Source organism: Bombus huntii, chromosome 16, assembly GCF_024542735.1.
Source record: "Bombus huntii isolate Logan2020A chromosome 16, iyBomHunt1.1, whole genome shotgun sequence".
NCBI classification, from domain to species: Eukaryota; Metazoa; Arthropoda; class Insecta; order Hymenoptera; family Apidae; genus Bombus; species Bombus huntii.
In genome coordinates this window covers 8,514,045-8,530,731 of record NC_066253.1, presented here as the reverse complement: position 1 = coordinate 8,530,731, position 16,687 = coordinate 8,514,045, and the positions used below count along the sequence as shown (strand labels likewise).

At 32.1% G+C, this 16,687-nt stretch overlaps 3 protein-coding genes across 5 annotated transcripts; 2 read left to right on the top strand and 1 right to left on the bottom strand.

Annotated features, from left to right (window-relative positions):
- Positions 1-5,741: 5,741 nt before the first annotated feature.
- Positions 5,742-9,716, top strand: LOC126874326 (katanin p60 ATPase-containing subunit A-like 2). Its single transcript, XM_050636225.1, has 8 exons — positions 5,742-5,811; positions 5,885-5,941; positions 6,228-6,425; positions 6,515-6,803; positions 6,947-7,148; positions 7,207-7,337; positions 7,533-7,732; positions 7,883-9,716. The coding sequence occupies exons 3-8, from the start codon at positions 6,343-6,345 to the stop codon at positions 8,241-8,243; spliced, it is 1,266 nt and encodes a 421-aa protein (XP_050492182.1). The 5' UTR covers positions 5,742-5,811; positions 5,885-5,941; positions 6,228-6,342; the 3' UTR covers positions 8,244-9,716.
- A 37-nt stretch (positions 9,717-9,753) lies between these two features.
- On the bottom strand, positions 9,754-11,380 carry LOC126874762 (survival motor neuron protein-like). Its single transcript, XM_050637120.1, has 5 exons — positions 11,317-11,380; positions 10,255-10,377; positions 10,080-10,179; positions 9,881-9,960; positions 9,754-9,812 (listed from the first exon to the last, which is right to left on the bottom strand). Exons 1-5 carry the CDS (start codon positions 11,378-11,380, stop codon positions 9,754-9,756), a joined length of 426 nt encoding a protein of 141 aa, XP_050493077.1.
- A 1,123-nt stretch (positions 11,381-12,503) lies between these two features.
- Positions 12,504-13,929, top strand: LOC126874339 (adrenodoxin-like protein 2, mitochondrial). 3 transcript variants are annotated; one of them, XR_007692747.1, is made up of 4 exons: positions 12,504-12,997; positions 13,128-13,318; positions 13,413-13,525; positions 13,690-13,929. XR_007692747.1 is itself a non-coding variant. In XM_050636274.1 (3 exons), exons 1-3 carry the CDS (start codon positions 12,849-12,851, stop codon positions 13,827-13,829), a joined length of 402 nt encoding a protein of 133 aa, XP_050492231.1. In that variant the 5' UTR covers positions 12,575-12,848; the 3' UTR covers positions 13,830-13,929. The 3 variants fall into 3 exon arrangements, 1 of the variants encoding a protein (XP_050492231.1); XR_007692748.1 differs by having other exon boundaries at positions 12,562-12,997; positions 13,128-13,264; XM_050636274.1 differs by lacking the exon at positions 13,128-13,318 and having other exon boundaries at positions 12,575-12,997.
- Positions 13,930-16,687: the final 2,758 nt, after the last annotated feature.

Sequence of the window (16,687 nt, the reverse complement as noted above, 5' to 3'; positions counted from 1 at the left end):
TCTCGCAAAGACCATAAAAGTACCCAATGGAACCACGTTTAATATTTGATAATAATGTCCCATTACAGTTTCGTCATTTTCAATTAATTAAACACGACCCTCTCTTTAAAAATTAGAAGATAAAATACGTAATACAAATCTACTCGAAATCTTTTAAACCTTACGGACGACCTTACGGACCTTACTTATGGTTTTTAAAAGCAGCAAGGATTAGCAGAATATTAACTGCGAATTTTTCTTGGACCGCAGCATGCAATATGAAATATGGTTATTAAAATGTACACTGAAAATTTCATATCCATAAGATACTCGTGCTTGTAGGACCTTGAAAATGAATTCTTAACCCAAATAGTCGACCGCGATACTCGAGAAATTTTGTGAAGCTGACGTCAATACCAATATGTACCGTCGTTGTGCTATTATTTCGTGATAAGCCGTATTGATTGCACTTCCATTTCACGGAATTAATTTTTCCACACAAAAAGTGATAACGATAATCGAAAAAAGAAAAATATACTACCACTTTTCGTATCAGCATACACAAGCGCACTCGATTTTACACGAATATACAATTTGCAAATTCGACGGAACGATCGGATTTAATTATTTTTTCGATATTTCAGGCATCAAGTTTTATTTACACATCGAACGTTGAAATACGGCGAAATACAAAATGTACAAACCACTCTGGACATTAATTAACTTTAAACGTTATTGATTAATTAAAGAAACCAACCATTGTGTTGATTTTTACATTTTGAAAAATTGTTATCCACTTTTGCTTTGTTTAAAAATTGAAAAAAAAATACGTTTATTGTAAGTTACGAGTATCTCTTTTATTTATTTAAACTTTAGATCAAATATTACAATTTATAAATATATCATTTATTTAGATATACTTGTAATATCTGTTTTGTAAGTTTGTACAACCATTTATCTCTTTATCTATTTTATTTGCACATAATCTTTATAGACTGATTTTGTAAAGAATAAAAAATTGTGATTCTATTTAAAAACGATCGTGTCAGACTCAAGTGATAAGCGATATATATTTCAGCGATATATATATATTCAGATTTCACCATCACATAAACGGTGCTATTGGAAACGTTTCACAATAGACGTCTTATAAGCGCCTGCGATGTCCGTCATATGTAAAGCTATACCACTGAATCACGGCCGCCATTTAGTGATTAAGGTCGATCACTTAGAGTTGTTAATCCGACATAATGGCGAGCAATACATCGAAGACATTATTGGAAACACAGTTACAGTTTAATTTCATTGAGCTTATTTGCAAATAAATGTGTACAATGTATTTTAGAGGTTTTAAATATTATTGCTGACTAAACTTCGCATCTGCGCATCATCTTTCTTTAACTTTTTTTGCATTTTCTTATCGACGCATGAAGACGAAATGCGTAAATTTTATTATTTATTTAAACATTACTATATTGTGCTCAAAGTAGCGGAATATCGTTCTATTATCAATATATGAAGAACTAAAAGAATTAAAAAAGAATTAAAAAAATATGTAGTTCAATCAATACTTCGTGTATTTTTCTATCTCCACAAGACAATATCCGGACCAGTTACGCTTACAGTATCAACAAAGATTTGTCCAGCCATACGGAATAAGTCGTACTCAGTAGTTTAAAAGTATTAACCGCACGAACTCCAGAAACACTTTTGAAGTAACTTTCGAACCAATAAATCCCCGAACTAAGAACTGTCATATTTCGTCTCTATTTATCGAATATTATGAGAAAATGCAAAAAAAAAGAAGTTAAATAGAAAAAGTACTTGGAAACTTAAAAGAAAAAATCTCGAAAAATCTCTTAATACTTTTTACTGTCGTCTTGAGACGCACCATATGTTAAGCTTCTTCGTAGTTACAACTTTTACCGCAGATGTAACGAACTGACAAATGCTTCGAATGGCGCGCGCGCGTCAACGCCTACACTTAAATTTTAAATAAATGTTTTAAATAAATGTTTAAAATAATACATTAAATGTATTAACTTTCTTGCGCAATTTCATTTAATTTCTTACGATATGGAGGGTTTAATTACGTTTAAGATATCTATTTGAATCTTTTAAATTCGAAGTTTTTTAAAAAATTACCTTAAACTTTATAAAATTAAATCGTTTTTCCACTTTGTTGTATCATAAAATAGTTACTTAAATTCAAACCTTACCGTCGTCTTGAAATATTCTATATTTTCCTCGTCTTAAAAAATCTCCCTACAGAAAGAATAAAGAAGAATAAAATCCCATACGTTAAATTTCACGTGATTGATGGAATACATAACGATAACGAGAACTAACTAGCGACAACAAGCAACCGTGAGCAAGGACAACTGGCGACTATAACTGTCGTCTCTATGATGTATGGCGACTAAGGAGAACAGCCAGCAACTACGGATGACATGTAACAACCAACTGCCCCACTTCTAAAAGGCAACTAACTTGCAAACCCTTTGATGGTTTCTGTAGCGTGATATACCCCTTGAACGTGGTTAAAGAATGTGGTCGCCGCTGGACGGCGGTTTGACAGCAGAGCGATCTCGCCAATTCAAAGCTTGACATTACAAACTACCGAGAATCATTAGGCTCGTTATCGAGCATCTAGCTTTCAGAAGGTGCTTTATCATATGATATGACTTCACGATATTTTTATAGCAAGAAGAATGGCCAACCTCTAACAAAACAAATTTTTACTAAGTGCTGCATGTGAGCTGCAGGCCGGCCTACTAGGGAAATTTGACGAATGAATAAACTAAAATATATACGAATATATTCGTTATATCATAAAATGCCCGCATTATGTTCTCTAACACCATAGAGGAAACTAAATTTATATATTAAAAAATTGGAATACCTGTTATAAGAGAGTTAATTAAATTCTAACCTATCGATGACTCCATAAAAACCTTTATTTCCTAAAAATGTATATCTTCCAAATTCTCCTTAGAAAGTATCATAGAGAAAATATGAAACCTGAAAAGTACATCACGCTGATGCCTCGATCAACCCTCGTGCTTCGCAGTCCATGTGTCCGAGCGATGAATTCCCTCCAAACAAGGAAAAACCAAAGGGAGGTCTTCTTCGAAGGACGTGAGAGGGTAAGGGAAGCAACGGGAACGATGATCACGCGATATACTGGCGGCGTACGTATAGAACGGCTGTTGCGAGAGAGTTCGCAAGAAACAAGAAGAAAAAAGGAATCGTAGGCCGACGCGACTATACGCTGTCGACGGACAAACAGCGACTGAGCCTAACTGAAACGAAATCTGTCGCAGTATGAGCACAGGCTACGTTCGCGGGTCGATCGAACACGTTCTGCGCCTTTCCTCGGCACCAGCGTCAAAACCACCCTCGACGAGCGCAACGCACTGGTGCACCTGCAATATTAACCACTGGTCTTTCCTTTTTCGCGCGATATTATATCAGCACCTATGATACCATTTCAAAGACCGCAATCAAAACATTAAATACCGCATTAAAGCCATACAATAATTTGCAATATTCATTCGTAAACGTTATTGTATATGTGCTTAATTAATCGTTATTATGTTTCGAATGATTTACTACCTCATATTCCATAAGGAGATATATGGTTCATTTTCATCTCAAGTACGATATAATTTGTAACAAATATTTATAATTCACAATGTAAAATATTTATGATTCATTGGAAATATTATTCTATCACGGTATAGTGGTCAAATTTCACATAAATCACAAACATATGGTAGTCAGAAGCTATACTCACGACATGACAAATCATGATGATGTCATGAAAAATGGCGTCCGTCCATATATATTCAAACGCAACGAACAAGTTCGAACTTTTCGAGAATAAACGATTTGTTCGATAACATCTGTCGCGAGCTTCTCTTCCTTTAACGATAACAATTGACAACTAAAGCTCGAGAGGCTCGTAAGGATGAACAGCGACGAGTATCTAGAAGGTATGTACTCACCTGGGCAAGGAGACTCCAACACCAAGGACGTTGGAAGTTTCGAGAAGCGAAGATGGAAACTGAAGTAGCACGTCAGGTCAACTCTGGCAAAAACTGCTAAAGAAAGAAAAATCCAACTAATTTGTTTCCGACAATAAAATGAAATTAATTTGTTTCACAAATTATTAACTGGATATTATTCAAAAATTATTCAAAATTCGTTTGATTGATTCACGGCCCGGGACACTTGGGTCATACCATTTTGGTAATGGACGAAAATGGCAGAGGGAAGAACGACCGTTTTTTTCATATTTCTCTTTCCCCGGGAAACGAAAGAATGCCCGAGCACCTTGTTTCATTTCTTCTCGACATCAATTTCAATCTTTTTAAACGAAATATAATCTGAACGATAAAAAGTTCATTCAAATAATGCTCCGCGCCAGACACTCACGAAAATTAAGAAGAAACACGGAAAATTCGCGAATAAAACGGATTTCTTTGTCCCAGTGAGATAATAAACCTCGTTCACGTATTGGTTTTTAAAATCAATATATCCACCAATGTGCACTCGTTTAACAAGGGTGATGGAACGTGCCAAAAATCTCTCAAGAGGGTCTTGGGAACGGAAGAGTCGAAAATGTCACAATTATGAATGAAAAATTCGAATAGTTGCTGATTTTACAGTCGAAACCGATAAAGAACTCCAGATATTCCCCCAATTAATTTACAATAAATTCGCGAAAATGATCGATTGCTGACGTCATTGTATTCTAGAAAGATTGTAAAACGATAAGAATTTATTGAAAAAACTTATATTCGATGATAACACTTCTAATAAGAGTACTAAGAGGAGCGATTCTGTACTCACCTTCCTGCCTCGAAGTACCGAACGCAATTAACCGTCCGCCCAGGATGGAACCGTTCGGAACTTTTGTAAGTCACTGCACGGCCGCTGCTTATGGTGGAAATGTAATAGATATAAGTACAGAGCGCGTGAGCGAACTAAAAACGCGATAGAGAAGTAGAGAGAGGATGGTCCGTCCTTGTCTAATGACGCGCACTTGTACAGGAAATATGTAACAGCGGTATACGAGCAGCGTCAGTGTCCACTAGTGTGCATGCCTGATTAAACAAGGACAGGAAGTATCTATACATGGTGTTCTCTTTCTATTTCCATGTTGCATCCATCTTACTATACAGTACACACACTCAGCTATTCTATCATTATATTTGTGCGTTGCTTATGTGTGAACCAAACATTTCCATGACAACAAATCGTTTGTCTCTTGTTTGATGCTCGGTTTTCAACGGAGTTAAAAGAATTTTTTAAGAGAAACGCAATGGACGGGTTGTTTTTAAAGTAATAAACGGAAATTCTCGTATCCATTGAGAAACGATAGGCGATTTGAAAGTATCACTATGAACGGTGATTTATCGATGCAAGGTAGTATGAATAAGATATTTTATAATCTGCGAAAAAAGGTAAGGAATATTCTAGATTTTAGATTTTAGAATTTCCACGTCACAGACGAGTGTGTTTTGTTATTTGATTTGTAATATTGCTGCAGTTCTCTTAATAGCTGTTCGTTTCATGCGATACTCGCACATAGTATCTATGACTTTTGCTTCTAACAATTTTTATAATTAGGCTGTATCAAATATTTTTAACGTTCGTGTTTCATGAAAAATCATGTGTAACTCGTTGAATTCGCAAATGTAACAAAAAATTCCACGAAAAACCTTATATTATTGTAATTAAAAAATAATTATATTAGGAGGAGAGTCGTATTTCGGAACGTCATCGGAACATATTATACCTTGTATGTGATTATTTGGAACACAATGGGTGAGTATATTATAATTAAAATATATTCCTAGTTCCAATTCTTTTGAATAGTGTCAGTGACCAATCGAAATAGAAATCAGTGGACATCATGGAAAGAGAAGGCGAAACCAAATTTGAAAATTCGACATCGGTAATTCAGTAGTTAAGAATAACTCAATCGATAATGTAGATTAACTAGTTATAAACAAATATATGAAGTATAAATTCAAATTATTCTTATCCATCTAAAAATTGGAAATTAAAAAGCAGAAGACAAGAAATTATCTTCGAGGATTTATATAGTAAATACATTCTTTTGCCTGTCTTACCTAGAGATAAAACAGTTGTTTGATGGTTATCTTATAGTGTTCAGTCATTGCGAAAAATATTTTTAATTAGTTAAAAACTATAATTAATTAAAAGCTACATTTTTTTAGGTATATAGACGTTAGCGATGTATTATTCCGGGAAGCTCGTCTATCTCCCGAACATCGGGTTTGCGACAACATCGATTTGGAAATTATCGTTGCAGAGTATGAAAATTATTACAAGATGAAATTTCAAAAATATCCCATATTGTGTAAGAAAATAACTGGAAGGGAAATGACGAGGGAAGTGACAAATGCAAGCAAAACGTAAGAATTTAAATTATTTAACGATATTAAACGGTATTCAACGTATTCAACGTATCGTATTCAACGTATCGTATTACAATATGATCCAGTGTTTGTAGAAGTATTGAGACAAAAGCCAAATCTGTTAGTAAACAAGCGAGAAGTGAGCCTGTGAAAGAGACGAATCTACAGCAGAAGATAACTGATGACAATACGAATCATATTAATCTCGCAATGACAGTGACGTCAATATTCCCCAATGAGAGTGATGGACGTTCATCAGAAGAGCTATTTAACGTCCCAATGGAACAATCCATGCAATCGAAGATATTGAAATGCATTGAAAAGCTTTATTCAGATAATCCGGAATTACGAAAGATTGCTGAGGACATCTCATGCGTAAGTTATTTTCGATTAATATACGTATCGTAAAGCTTTTAAACGATAAAATTCCCGTCGATAAACCGTCCAACGTATATCGACGATGACGTGATTTCAGTAACGCTTCAAATATCAAATTACGTAACACTTACTTAATATAGAGAAGACGCCATTTTATCTTTGTATCGTCACAGGAGATCATAGTAAACAAATTAAATGTACATTGGGATGACGTTATAGGCCTAGAGGAATGTAAAACCGCTGTTAAGGAGGCCGTTGTGTATCCCCTTAAGTATCATATCTTTTTTGATGGCCCGTTTTCCCCCTGGAAAGGTATTTTGCTGTACGGCCCACCTGGTACAGGTAAGATACTCGTATTCTTTTCATTTCTGTACATGTTTACAAGAAATATACAAAACAGGGAAAACGAAGTTAGCGAAGGCAGTCGCGACAGAATGCCATTGCACCTTTTTTAACATAACTGCCAGCTCATTGGTCAGCAAATGGAGAGGCGATTCCGAGAAGTATATACGTGTAAGTTGCTTTGTCTATGTAAGTTTCTTTGTTCCTTTGTCTATGAAGGAGAGATTCTAGGTATAAAAAGATTTGATTTTATTTTTCGTCATTTATATATAAATAGAATAGTTGTTTGGAAAACGAAATGATATCATATTCGTGATGAGGCAATGAATTTAAGGAATTTCGAATATAATATTTAATGAATAATACATTTGTTAAACTGAACAGGTTTTATTTGAACTTGCCTATAGTCATTCGCCTACAATTATTTTTATCGACGAGATTGACTGGATCGCCACAAATAAAGGAGACTGTATATTGTCTGAACCTGCAAAGAGATTCAGATCAGAACTTCTTTCTAGATTGGATGGATTAGTGTCTAATGAGAATTCTAATGTAGTTCTTCTGGCTACAACTAATTCCCCTTGGTACGTATATCACGTTATTTCAATGTTTTCTAAGTAGAAAATATCGTAATATTTCTCCAAATTCCAAATATGTTATTGTGTTGTTTGAAGTATTCCTTCATTATTATTAGTATAATAGAACGATAATATTTATTGTAAATATGTTATTAGGGGCATTGATGCAGCTTTACTCAGGCGTCTCGAAAAGCAAATATACGTATCATTACCCAATGAAGTTGCTCGACTTGGTATATTCAAATTATACCTTAGCAACCACTTATTAGAAAATACAGATATTGTAAACCACATAGTAAAATGTACTGAAAGATATTCTTGTGCAGATATAAAATTGCTTTGTAAGCAAGCGTGGCTACTAGAAATAAGCCCGATATGGAGGAGAATTGAAAAGAAAGAAACACCTGTTACCACTTTGAAATATGAATTAAAAAGTTATCAAATATTAGCAAAATTGTTAAAAAAAATGTCACCTACAGTTATGCAAATAGATAAATATGATACGTGGAACAAATAAATACGCAATCGTAAGGACAGATATTGAAAAATATAAATAAATGGATTATCGTTCGAGAAATCATTCGCATGTGTGTGCATGTGTGTGCGCGCATGTGTGTGCGCGCATGTGTGTGCGCGCATGTGTGTCATGTGTGTCATGTGTGTGCGTGTGTGTGCGCGCACGCGCTATAGGCTAAGTTTAAAATGTTCGGTTGTATTATATCCTTGTATTATATATGTCGGAGATGAAAGGAAAACCGGAGCCTTCCCTTTGCAATTTTGAGGAAGCCTTCTAATGCTTTAGCCTAGATTTTATCATAACAGTAATTAAGCAATTGTCATTTGTAATTGTTTGATATTTGTGAAAGCGAAAGTGGGTTCGAGGTGACAACTGGTCGCCGAACGTAGCCACGGTCACGGGATAAACGTTTTGCCTGACGAAGGTGTGGATCGGTTGTATTGTTCTCCCTAGAAATCACATAGAATTGTACTTTAGAGATGTCGATATAATGGGACACACGTTGTATTAGGAATCAATCTCCAGACAGAAACTGCCTAGTAACGGCGTTTGAATCTTTCTCGATGTTTCCAAAGAGTATACAACAAACTTTTGACAGAAATTGCCTAGCAACAACGATTGGAACCTTCTCGATGTTTCCAGCGAGCATATAACAAACAAATGCAGTCGTATAGCGAAAAAGATTTTCATCAGATATTCATTCGTGTGATCGCCTTGGAAAGTGATACATCGAGCAATTTACCGAGTGTCTCAGCAATTGTATTTTGTGTTTAAAATTATTCTATACATAGTAAAGAGTTATCCCGTTGACCGTGGATTCGTTTGAACCCTGGAACATTGTTAATAGCGTTAATTAAATTCATTATTCGTGAAACCTATCAATCGTTAATCTCATTATACGTTAAATTCATTATTCGTAAGACATATTATTCGTTCCTCTTATTGTTCGTTAAACTTATTAATCTTTAATCTAATTATTAGTTAAACTTATCATTTGTTAATCTTATTATTTATTAAACTCATTATTCATAATATTTTGTAAAATCTTTTTTATTCGCGTAAATATATTCTGTTTCGTAAAACAATGGCTAATTATTCGTTCCTCTTATTGTTCGTTAAACTTATTAATCTTTAATCTAATTATTAGTTAAACTTATCGTTTGTTAATCTTATTATTTATTAAACTCATTATTCATAATATTTTGTAAAATCTTGTTTATTCGCGTAAATATATTCTCTGTTTCGTAAAACAATGGCTAATTCAAACGAAGGATCATTACGCGCCTTAAATCCTAATGATAACCCGACATATATATGTGAGTGTATTTTATCAAAAATATGTTTTTTATGTTTTCTTATCTTAATAATTATTTTTAAAAAAGTCTTAAAGTCTTATATGAAAATAAAGCTGTTCTTTATTTCAAATAATTGAAGTAAATAAATACAATGAGTTTTATATTTTATTATATCTTATATTATTGTTATATTGTTATTGAAAAAATTGATATAATCAACAGTTCTTCCTGTTCTCTTGATTGTTTCTTGCTTGTTTCAAACCATGATAATAACCTACAAAAGAAATAACATAGTCCATTGAAAATTTAATATACAATAAAATACTTATATGAAATAATTACCTGTGTAATATACCATGTAACCACTAATATACCATGACATCAACATACTTGAAAGTGCGTCTGTATCATTATCTGATAATCTAGTACATTTTATTAAAATTTCGTATTTTTTTCCAAATAAAATGTTAAACTTATTCCAAATTACTTATTAATATTAGAAATATTCAGCATTCCATTAGAATTTTTAAATTGTACTTACTTGGCCATTAATTGTGGTGGTAAAGGAGGTGCAGGTGGCATTATATCAGTCATCGAATTGAAAGATGGTCCCGGTATGAAGTGATGTTTATACGCATTTGCTTCTTCAGAGTCACAATCCATTTTTTCTACATTATATTTTTTCGAATTTACATTTGTAGAAAAATTAGTCTCACAAGTCTCATCGTCCTCTTCATTGAATTTCTCTTCCAAAGCTTTCTTTTGTTGTGCTATTTGACTTTGCAAACCTTCTGATTCTAAAAGAGAACTCAATTCGACTTTCTCTGTATTACCATAGCCTAAACACAGAGTAAAAGAAATTTTTGTCATTTAATAGAATGACTGAGTGCCATTCGGTTACTGTCCTTACAGGCAATGTATTAGAATTTCCCGTGCATAAATGTATATGTATAAATGTTTGCCTTGATATATGTAGTAATAATCACTCGTCTAATGAGGAGAATTATATTCCAAGCAGCTAATAATGAACAATAAGTAACATGCATGTTTATGGTTCATGACCCTATATCCCACGGGTCTCCCCATAGACATTGACAGGTACTCCTGCCCAGTTAAGGACCTGCTGAATGACACTGTGATAGACTATGCGAAAGCCTTTACTTCATATATATATGTATTTTTAGTACATTTCTTAATTGACATAACCATCATGCTAAAGGTATTACCTACAAATTTTACAACACACGTGCTGTTGAGGTTATTCGGTGTGTAAACAGAGAAAACACGTGGATAAATTGTAAGGTAGAAAATATATTTAAATAGAAGTGTAATAAGTAAAAATACAATTTGAGCTGGTCCAGATCCGCACGCTAGCTGTGTTACCTAATAACTGAAAAACCCCGAAGCCAACGTCGCCTGTCTACTGTTTATGGCCTGACTTCGTCGCAGTCTTTTGTCTACACGCTGTCGATGGCTTCAGTGCTTGAGAAAACTAAAAAAGACCAGATGTAGAGTTTTCTTAGAAGTGGTAACCACTTCAACACGTGCCATTGTTTTCGTAAATTTTTGATATTATAGCTTCATAAATTTCTCCATCCTCTGAGTATATTGCACGATAAGGTGCTCCTATGATCCATTTCTATAGAGAAAAGATGTGTATACAAATAAATATAAGTAAATAGCAAAATAAAATAATTTGCTTCTTAATCAATATATTTAATAATATTCTGTATCAAATTTGTAATATTCTACCAAAATCACAACCTTGTGTAATTTACTTGCGTGTTTAGGCTGCTTAAGATTTTGTAGGTTTTCTTTCGGTTGAGAATTTCCAACATCCATTTCCATTCGCTTGATAACTTCTTCTTTTGCTAAATTTATTGCTTTATCATATGCTTCTATTAATGCACTATCATCCCAAACATTATCATTGGCTGTTTCTGTATCCTTTTAAGATAGCAAATTATACGTTATTAATATTGATACAAGTATTTTATTATCAAACTATTGCAAATTATCATATATGTCATTTTTCAAAAATTGACTAAAAGGTAGTGGATACTGTTAATTACTATTATGCTAAGATCTTGTACTAAAATAATGTTAAAACCATTACGTTTCCATTACCATACATACGTTTCCATTTCCTCGTATAAAAAGAACATTCATATCATCTGCCATTTTAAAATAACATCATTTAAATATTGAATTTGCTTTTGAAATATTAATTTGTCTCATTTCTTTAACTCTAACACATTGTAAACAATGATGACATTATACCAACTATAATACTAAAAATCTATTCCCCATTCATTCGAAAGATTATTTTTTGAAGCAAGGTTAACATTGAATGTTCCCAAACTTCAATAACTGTACTTTACTTTCTTTACAATATCTAACAATATATTAGAATACTATAAAAAAATATTGTATGCACAAGAAACTGTTTATAGCGAAATAGCAAAAGAATTAATCACATATTATAACTAAAACGAGATTGTTAAGTAGATTATATTATACTGCATATGCGTTAGTGTTTCAGCTGGTAAATATAGTTTTTATATCTGAAGATAAATAAGATTTAATTCTATAAAATTGCATAATGAATTATACATATATCTATTACTATTCGTATTTCCCCTTAGTTGTATGTTGTCAATAGCATCAATCACGAACATATAAATAAATATAGAAGAAACCGTTCGGAAATGGAAAGGGAAAAATGAACATGGAAGACAAGAAAGTTTTCTTCATGTTTAGCGTATGCGTGATACGCTTTGAATATCTCAGATAAAGATAAAGATACTCTGCTCATTTGTTCCGCAGAACGAGAAATTTGTTGTCTTTCATATTGGTTTTTACGATTCAATTTTTGGGCAGTTTTTCCTAGCGAGTGTCGGTCCCTGTTTGATATAACCAGACCGTAATTTATACAGATATGTAATATAGATATATATTTGTAAAACTGAAATCAGATGAAATAAATGTTGCCTGAGGTTTTAAACGTTTAATAAAAACAACATTTCATTTGGAAAAAATGTAAGATATGTAAAATTACATATTGATCATTTTGCTGGTCTTGTATCATAAAACGTGTGGCCCGAAGAGCACGTGTCCGGTAGAGATACGTCACTTGTGTTAGGAATCGTTTTATAACCTATCACAGTAAAGGAACGTCCCAGCATAGCAGCTGAAGAATGCCGTGAAAGTTTTTGTACAAAGTACAATTGATCTACAATTGATATTTTCCGCAATACTTATCTGGTGTTCGGTCAGGGTGTCCCATACTCATGATATTTATGACAGTGGAATGGCGTTAGTAAATCAATTACAAAAATTTTCGAGATCAATTCTCGGTATTGCATCAAATTATTCAAAATATACAAGCAACACAACGTTGCCCTTTTTGCAGGCAACAAGAGGAATATCGACCACGCAACCACTTTCAGAAAAACAAGAGTAAGTGATACAAATTTTCTTGTGCTTTCCTTCTTTTTTTAATAGAATTTCAGTACTTACCTTCCAATATAAAATTGGTGTCAAAATAATAATGCTAATAATAATGTCTAAGAAATTTTTCTCTTTGTAGGAGTATAACATCTAGAAAAATAACATAGTATTAATAGAATAGTATTAATAAGAACAACATTGACAGTGAACAACTAAAAATATAACACTGTTATAAATATATGATATACGAATTTTATTTATGTATTATTAAGACAAGTATATCTTATTTTTAAATTATTTCTATTATCATAAGTGATACATATAATTAAGGTATAATTAAGAGAAGATTAATTGAAGAAACACAAAAAATAAAGAAAATAATTATATTGAGATAATTTTTATCTTTCATAAATATTATTTTCAGAGTAAATATAACGTTTGTTAAAGCAAGTGGAGAGAGAATCAAAGCAAAAGGGAAAGTTGGAGATACTATATTAGACATAGTAGTAAATAATGAAATTGATTTAGATGGATATGGTATGTTTTAGAGAAGCATAATTTACTTAATTTAAAATAAATAATTTTGAGGTAGAAAATATTTGAAAATTTTCATTTTTATCAAGTTTAATATTCTTATTATTTTTAACTTTTGATACTTTATTATATAAGTATGTTGTTATCTTAAAATATAATTGATATAGGTGCTTGTGAAGGAACATTAACTTGTAGTACGTGCCATTTAATATTTTCGAAAGAAGTTTATGATGCACTTCCTGACAAACCAACAGATGAAGAATTAGACATGTTGGATTTAGCATATGAATTAACAGATACGTTATAATCAGTAATATTAATAATCAGTATCAAATCATTCACACTATTAATTCTATTATCTTAAATACTACGAAACTGAAATTATAATAAATTTTCATAGTTTTTTATTTATGACCCTATAATCATTACAAATCTATGTTGGAATTAGCATATTTACAATGTTGATTTTCAAATGGATAAATAGAAATCTTATTGTGTATTAGTATTAATTTGTATAGCAATAAATATATTTATTGACATATTCAGTTATATAATATTTAATTTCAAGTCACGGCTAGGCTGTCAAATAGTAATGTCTAAGGAACTAGATGGAATTGAGGTAAGAGTTGCATCAACAATTAATGATGCAAGAGCATAACTGAAATTATCTATAGGTTTTTGAAAATTTGTATACAATGTTATACATCTCTTGTTAAAAAACCCTTGTTATAATTATTAAAATATTGGTATTAAAAAAATATGATAAAGAATCTTGTGTTTAAATGTGAAGCTTATATATATACATATGTTATAGTATAATTGCAATTTTGATATTTGTACATTGCCATTGTAAAAAGCCTATCCAATTATGAAGAAAATATATCTTTTATTTTTAATATACAGGGTGTCAATTTTAAAACGTTCATCTAAATTATTTTCGTTACTATTAAAGATAAGAAGAAATTACTAAGGAAGACTTAAATGGTTTTAAGATGTGTACTTGGTTATGATAAAAAAGACTCTTGTGGAATAAATTTTGCAACTTCTGAAAGATTAGATAAAAGCTTAGAACCTAAAAAATAATTTGAAATTAATTTCGTTTAGATATACTGTTTGATTTCTTAGCTATGGGCAAGTTTAAAAGATCATCAAACTCATGGTCAACAAAACAACAGAAATGTACATGCAATGCTTTTTCGTTTCACAACAAGTTATCTGACACTATCATCATTTTCGTGGCACATGCAACATTATCGATTCAGTATAGTAATGTTTTGGATTAAAACAAATGTCTCGACATTGGAGCAAAATATTTCAACCTTTAAGGACTAAAATTAAAACTTATGAGTTTGTTTATAATTTTAATAGATTTTATTAATATTGTGTTTACTGGTTTATTAATTACAAGAAAGTTTGTAAAAGACTGAAGTTTTACGTAAAAAGTACAAATATTCTTTCAACAAAATTAGTCAAATCACATCATTATTTATACATATTGTATATAAATAAAATATGCGGATATATTACTTTACCCTAGGATTAAAATTCAATAATATTGAAGAATCTTATTTATTCAGATTTTGTACATTATCGCTTCTAACCTCGGATAATAGAACAACAAATTAAATATTTTTAAACAAAAAAACTTTGTTCCTTTGTTTGATTTCCCTTGCTCGCGTTTCTTAACTACTTAGATATAAAATACTTACGTTTTCGAAAATTCATACTTCACAAGCTACTAAACGTTTTATCTGTTCAGAATAATTTATTGTTTTCTTAACTAGGTACATACCAAATACATCTATTAAGTTGGTACTTCTCATAATTACCAGTACATAAAGCTAAAACACTTTTGTACTATGCTTGTTATACATGGATCTAACAAATAATTTAACTTGTGTATTGTCGTTTGTATATTTTGTTACGTGTAAAATATTCTATTTCTACACTACTTACAAGTTCGATAAAGTGTACATTACACATCGTGAAATTTACATATTTTCACTTGGTTACCCTGCCCAATTCGAATATAATTCAGAACGTATGTGCTATATTTATATATTCTGCATTTGTTTTGTATATTATGTACATTGATCTGATCTTTGTAAACGCGAGTTTTACGATATTAATGAGAAATTTGCCAATTTAATGGAAGTTGTTAATTTTTTCTGGCACGTTTCACGTTAGCAGACATGTTTCTTAAGTTACAGTCGAAAAGTGTTTTTATGTAAAAGAATAGGAATGATCAAGTTATTTTAAGATGACAAGATATTTCACGTCTTCTATTTAAATATAGCGTTAAATTTTAATTCCGTCAATTCGTATATACTCATACATCGAATTTCCTTTTCTCATGTCATTTCTTTTCTTTCATTTCACATTTAATTACAAAGATAAAGTGTAAGTACGTTCCTCATAAAATTAATATCAACTGTCGCAAAATATACAAAAGTAAACTAAGAAGAGAGGTACATATTATTACACAAACTGTCGTTCATATTGCATATGTACATATTGTTTATTCGACCAATCGCGGGGAGACGTAGTCGCTAGAAGAGACGTCAACGGGGGTCGTAAATCCCCGTTACGATTATAACAATCGACACCACGAATTGATCGATCCCCTGATTTCCGTTGAGATAATAGGGGTGATTGAGGTTGTATAACACTGTGATTCACAGAATTATAAATTATATATTTCCAACACTTAGGTTACACTGATGAGCATAGATAGATAGATAATCACTTATTGCACGAAGATAAGATATATATGTACGTTAGAGCAGGGCTCTTATAATTAGATTTAGTGTATTAGTGGACGTAGCACTATAAGATATTTAGGAGAGGAAATGTATGCTCGACAATACCGAGACCGACTTTTGCGTTATGCTTAGACTGCCCCGATGGGCATTAGCGGTATACTTAGTAGTTGACTTTTCCAACGATGTAGAAGAAGTGAAGTTGAGTGACGATGCTGTGTCGGAGGAAAGCTAATGATGGGTGTGTCTAGCGCACGGGACCATCGGATTTGTTGGTGACGATTTTAGTTAAGGGAGTGAGGGAAATAGGCTTAATGTTAATTGGTTAAACGAAGGGTCTTATCCGCCCTCGAGGGAAAGTGGTTAGTGGGAGGAAAGTTGCAGCGTACGTGAGAAAAACTAACTT

Bases quoted from the DNA above. Each gene is read 5' to 3' on its own strand.
- LOC126874326 (XM_050636225.1), top strand. From the start codon at position 6,343: ATGAAATTTCAAAAATATCCCATATTGTGTAAGAAAATAACTGGAAGG. The intron at 6,426-6,514 runs GTAAGAATTTAA...AATATGATCCAG, and splicing joins GTGACAAATGCAAGCAAAAC to TGTTTGTAGAAGTATTGAGA. The intron at 7,149-7,206 runs GTAAGATACTCG...TATACAAAACAG, and splicing joins GTACGGCCCACCTGGTACAG to GGAAAACGAAGTTAGCGAAG.
- LOC126874762 (XM_050637120.1), bottom strand. From the start codon at position 11,380: ATGGATGTTGGAAATTCTCAACCGAAAGAAAACCTACAAAATCTTAAG. The intron at 10,378-11,316 runs GTAAATTACACA...CTCTGTGTTTAG, and splicing joins TAAGCAGCCTAAACACGCAA to GCTATGGTAATACAGAGAAA. The intron at 10,180-10,254 runs GTGAGACTAATT...ACTCTGAAGAAG, and splicing joins TGAAGAGGACGATGAGACTT to CAAATGCGTATAAACATCAC.
- LOC126874339 (XM_050636274.1), top strand. From the start codon at position 12,849: ATGGCGTTAGTAAATCAATTACAAAAATTTTCGAGATCAATTCTCGGT. The intron at 12,998-13,412 runs GTAAGTGATACA...TATTATTTTCAG, and splicing joins CCACTTTCAGAAAAACAAGA to AGTAAATATAACGTTTGTTA. The intron at 13,526-13,689 runs GTATGTTTTAGA...TAATTGATATAG, and splicing joins AATTGATTTAGATGGATATG to GTGCTTGTGAAGGAACATTA.